This window comes from Chrysochloris asiatica, unplaced genomic scaffold (genome assembly GCF_000296735.1).
Source record: "Chrysochloris asiatica unplaced genomic scaffold, ChrAsi1.0 scaffold00349, whole genome shotgun sequence".
NCBI classification, from domain to species: domain Eukaryota; kingdom Metazoa; phylum Chordata; class Mammalia; order Afrosoricida; family Chrysochloridae; genus Chrysochloris; species Chrysochloris asiatica.
Genome location: NW_006408867.1, coordinates 2,607,139 through 2,612,384, shown reverse-complemented (window position 1 = coordinate 2,612,384; position 5,246 = coordinate 2,607,139). Strand labels below are relative to the sequence as shown.

At 38.9% G+C, this 5,246-nt stretch overlaps 1 protein-coding gene across 4 annotated transcripts in view; it reads right to left on the bottom strand.

The window, feature by feature from the left end:
• Window positions 1–4,055: 4,055 nt before the first annotated feature.
• Window positions 4,056–5,246, bottom strand: part of POU2F1 (POU class 2 homeobox 1) — a 284,637-nt gene continuing 283,446 nt past the window's right edge. For 3 of the 4 annotated variants that reach the window (XM_006875996.1, XM_006875997.1, XM_006875995.1), the window contains one exon: window positions 4,056–4,606. In XM_006875996.1, coding sequence (XP_006876058.1) covers window positions 4,296–4,606 — 311 coding nt within the window. In that variant the 3' untranslated portion in view covers window positions 4,056–4,295. The remainder of the gene's footprint in view (window positions 4,607–5,246) is intronic. The other variant, XM_006875998.1, reaches the window with a different exon arrangement.

Sequence of the window (5,246 nt, the reverse complement as noted above, 5' to 3'; positions counted from 1 at the left end):
AATAAGCTAAACAGGGTTTTTTTTCCCCCCACCTTCCCAAGTAAATAAGGAGTAATGGAACAAAATAACATAAAAAAAGAGAGGTAATTGTGCTTTTTTCCAATAATGAATGAATTATGTAGAACAAATTGGCAAGATGGTCTCATTAAGAACCTTTTAATCTTATTTTTCTTTTTGAGATTGCTAATTTCTAATAGTACTAACATAAGAAAAACTATAAATAAGTATGGTCTTACACAAAATGAAAGTGAGATTCCTTTGATTCCATTTATTGAGAAATAAGATGAGAAAATTAGGATGGTGCTGATCTTATGAACTAAATAAAAGAAGTATGTGCTATATCAGCTTATTGGTATCAAACAACAAATTTTTCCTTAATCTTAAAAAGCTGCCTATAATTTCAGAAACATTTAAACTAATACAGTAATCTTCTTATGTCTTTAGTCAGAAACAGTAACATCATTCTTCTGAGAAGCCCTTTTCTATGTCTTTCTGCTCTGTTCTTCAGATTGGTATAGGGTATGAATCAATTTCATGACCAAATGGCATGGCTTGAGATAAACAGTCTTCAAACATTTACATTCACCTCTCCCTAGGGAGGGCCCATTAACATGGGCAAATATAGTATCACTAATAGATGCATTTTGAATTAGTCTTTGGCTTAGTATGTGTTAACCAAATTCAGGGACGAAATAAAATTTGCACACATGTTAAGGGGGACAAAATAATGATGCAATGAACTGTGATGACCTATTCTAGCCTTCACTCTTCAAAATGCAGAAATTATATCAACCACCTATTTTAGGTCAAATGGCTCCTTTTAATTTTCAGATTCTTCCATGTAAGGTGGCTAAATGTAAGGTCTGAGTACCTTAGATTAGGAGACAGTTCATTCAATACAAAAAGCATCTCTTGAGATGATAAAAATATAAAGCAAAAAAGGACTTAATGCATTCTTAGTGATGTAATACGAATACGTAATACGAATAACAATATCTCGGGATGGTGATGGGGAGTAGATTTTAAGCTAAACACCCATCAACAAGGTATATTAGTGTTTCGTATGTGTATGCGTCAATGTACCTTGCATTTTGCAACTTATTTTTAAATAAGAAAAATGTAAAGGTATTTATATCTATGGACTTATTTCTTCTTTTAAACACAGATTTATTTTTTTTTTTTAATGCTGGTTTAAGGTCTATCTTCATACACAAAAAAGGCCAGATCCTCGTACCCCATAATGACTAGAGAATACAGCCAAGGCAGGGAATAAAAAGACCATCGTACTGATATTTAAAGCTCAGTATACTCTTAGTATATGGTTTAAAGTCTGTTGGTGAATTTTATTTGGGAGTGGGACCATTTTTTGAACCAAGTAGAAACAAAAACATAGCTCTTCCTTGCCCTTCCTATTAATCCAGTGGGCTTGTGACCCTTGGGACTTGACACTTCCTTTGGTAGAAATTTTGGGAAACTGATGCCATAACCTCTAATTCAGGATGGTCGGTATCGGTATCAGCGTTTCCCTCCCTGAATCCTTCCTCTTAGCTTTCACCACTCCCGAGGGAGGGGCCCATTACTAGGGACAACTACAGTCTTATTGACAGCCCTAAAACCATTTGCACAGACTTAAGTTACAGATGTCAAGTCAGAAGAAAAACTGGATTTAACTACATCAGAGAAACAGCAGGAGAGAGAGGAGAGAGACTAGTGACCGACACTACTGTTCTATTTACATATCAAACTAAATAAAGGAGTTCAAAATCAAGTTAATGTCTGCCCAGAGGATATTACAATTTACCAACATAAAAGATTAAACACAAGCAGCAACTTTTATATAAAATTAATAAAGACAAATGAAAAAGAAATTGTCAGTAGCATCTATCCCCTCAATGTGTCGGAACTGCATTTCATAAACTAGTCCATTTAGTACAGCAGCTTGCTAAAAATTGACTTTGGTTCAAGCTTAGTTACAAAAAAAAAAAGAAAGAAAGACAAACATAAAAAACCACACCACACCTTAAAAAGGTAGATGGATATTTGTTAGTTTCCCTGCTTGCAGTTGACTAAATTTGGAGGGGTTTCAGGGAAGTTAAAGGGAGAGGGGGAAGGAAAAGAGGAAATGTAGGAGTGATAATTAAATACTTGTGAAATAAAATGAGAAAACAGAAGGAACTAAAGAAAAATAAACGTTGCACAAAACATTCCTGGTCTTTTAATATTAATGTGCCCTCCCCCCGCCCACACACACACTCTTGAATCACAAAGTTCCACACCGCTGGTCTCACTGCCTTTGTGAACACTGGTAGGTAAGAGATGAGCGTGCAGAATTCAAGCTCCCTTGTAGATAAGAGTGAAAATTAGTTGCTAGCTCTCTCTGAATTGCCAGCTCCTAAGGGGTAAAAGTGCAGTTGCGGGACCACTGGAGATGTAAACAAGCGCCCACAAACACCAAACAGGAATGTCTAACTCCAGTAAGAAAGAGAACTTAGATGAACTGCGTATAGCAATGATCCAATCTTTGGGAAACTTTTTTTTTGGTACAGATACTATAATTATAGTTCATCAACAAAAAAGGATGTCTAATCTCCAAATTACCCTCATTCCTCTTCATCCACTTTCATAAACTCTTCCTTTTCATTGGACTCAATTACATAGTCTAGAAATATTCTGAAACAGTGAGAGAAGCTCACTTCACCACTTTTTAGATGGAAGAGAGCTACGTATTGCTGCTGAGACCTAAACTAGCAGGAACATTACTAACAAATCAAAAAGACAATTGAGTTATGTGCACAGTCCCTACTCAAGGTCTTTTTTCAAATGTTCTACAGACAACACACCTGGCTAATAAGGGTCTCCTTTAGTTAGAGAACCAAGGAGAGCATCATGGCTGGAGAAATGTAGAAGCCAGCCAGTGAAAAGGAAGTCTGTGTCTAGAAGAAAAAGCAGCAGCCTCAGAGACTCTTCCATCACACCACTGTTGGACACAAATCAATGGAAAATCATCCAGTAGAGTTCCTTTAAAAAATGAAAGATAGGAGAAGTTTCCCAGTTTTACTAAGTCAATTTGTTTTTTGCCAAGTAAGCTAAACAAAGTTTGGTGAAAAACCTTTCATAACATGGAAACAAACAAACAAACAAACCAACCAACCAGCAGTAGGAGCATTTTCAGAAGATAAGAAATCAAGAGAACCACCAAGTCAGGTGTCTGCAGTAGTCTTTGCTCTTTGGAACCAAATCCTGCCCTGCAACATGTGCAGCCATTCCCATCAAAAGTGGCAGAAAGCAGCAAGATTGCACTGCAGGATCTGGGCTCCAAGGTCATTCAATGATTTGGGGGTGAGTGAGAGCTACAGTTCAGCAGGAATTCCTTCCTACACAAAAGTGCTCCAAAGGCACCACCTGATGGGGGAGGGGGGCGCGTGTGTGGAGTGGGAGTGTTTGCACACATTGCCATCAGCTTCTACACCAAGCCTCTTGCATAAGTGGCAAAAGAAAATAATTTTCTAGCACCTCTGTAAGAGTCATCAAGGATAAGGAAACCAGCAAGAACAGTCCCCGCAGTTAAGAACATAAGCCTTCCCTTACCCCGAAACCCTCCCTCCCCTCAGTGTGGGAGCTCACTGAAAAAGGATCCAGGAGCAAGAGACAAATGTGTCCAAACTATATATATATATACATATAGCCACATATATGTATATATATATGTATATATATAAACAATAACAATAATAATAACAGAGATACAGTAATACAGGCCTGCCTAAATTGTACCAGTTAAAAAGGAACCCCCAACACAATTGATATGATTATAAACACCTTGTTATGACTTAATGGCCTGTACAACAGACCCATAAAAATGATTTTTTTTTTAAAGAAAAAAAAAAGAAATTTAGACAAACAAGAAATCCCCTTCCTATACCGGAAGTGGTAACCCACCTTAACTTGTCATCATGACTGCTGGAAATGATAAGTAGTCCTTTCACTTATTTTTTTGTTTTTGATTTTTTTTTTTTGTTTCTGTTTTTTTTGTTTTGTTTTGTTTTTTTAAACAGTTTTGGTTAGAAAGTTCTCCAATCCATGAAGCAATCCTGAAAAGACAGTGTTTTATTACAAAATTAGGCAAATGTTGTCCCATCTTCATCCTCTCCCCCCGCCCCCCAGTATGTGTGTTTTTTTCTTCTCTCCTGTTCCCTCACCAACGTGGCAAGAGGAAGCCAATCACATTTTCAGTTGATTAACCTGGCTGGCAGCCCACTCACACTGCAGAGTGAAAAGGCTGGTGGCAGCCCTGCTCACTGTGCCTTGGAGGCGGTAGTGGTGGTGGAAGCAGTCCCGCTGGCAGAGGTCACTGTGAAGAGAGAGTTCTGGATGGACTCAGTCGAGGTGGAGGTGGCGTGAAGGCTGGCAACAGGTCCAGAGTTCACTGCGGAGGCTGCAGCAGCAGAGACCAAGCTAACTGGGTTGCTGGTGAGCAGTGAGAGGTTCTGAGGGTTCAGGAACAGAGGGGCAGTCACGATGTTGGGGGCTCCTCCTGCATTGGCAAATACCAGGTTCCCAGTTGCATCCAGCGATGTTATTGGAAGAGAGCCACCAGAAGCAAGAGCTGCAGACAAAACCCCCCAAAGCAGGCAGAAAGGAGAGTGTTAGCATCATTGTGGAGACTCCAAAGAACACATCAGAAGTCTACAACTCATAAGGAAAAGGGTTTTTTTGTTGTTCATTAAATGATGCTGAGTTGGTTTCAACTACTCATAGTCAGCCTATATAGAGTTTCTGAGGAGTACCTGGTGAGTTTCAATTGCCAGCCTTAGGGTTCACACCAACCTTCATGTTGAGTGCTTATTCTATGGCACCACACCAGGACTACAGTCCTTCATTTATGCTTTGTCTCAGTCACAGCGCTATTAACACCAACTGAAGTTTACTTATAATATTTGAAAGACTCTAAAATATTGAAAAATCTCACTAATCCAATGAGCATGAGTAGGGTGGGTAAGAGGTGAGTAAGAATTTGTCTAATGAAACAGAGTCAAGTTTTTATCTTGAAATATGTACTTTATTTCATTTACTTAGGAATATTCTTTAAGTCTAAGGAGCTCTGGTAGCGTAGTGATTACGAATTGGGCTGCGAACCACAAGGTCTGCATTTCGAAACTACCAGCTGTTCCGCGGGAGAAAGATGAGGCTTTCTGCTCCCGTAAAGATTTACAGCCTCGGAAACCCTGTACAGGGTTGCTATGAGT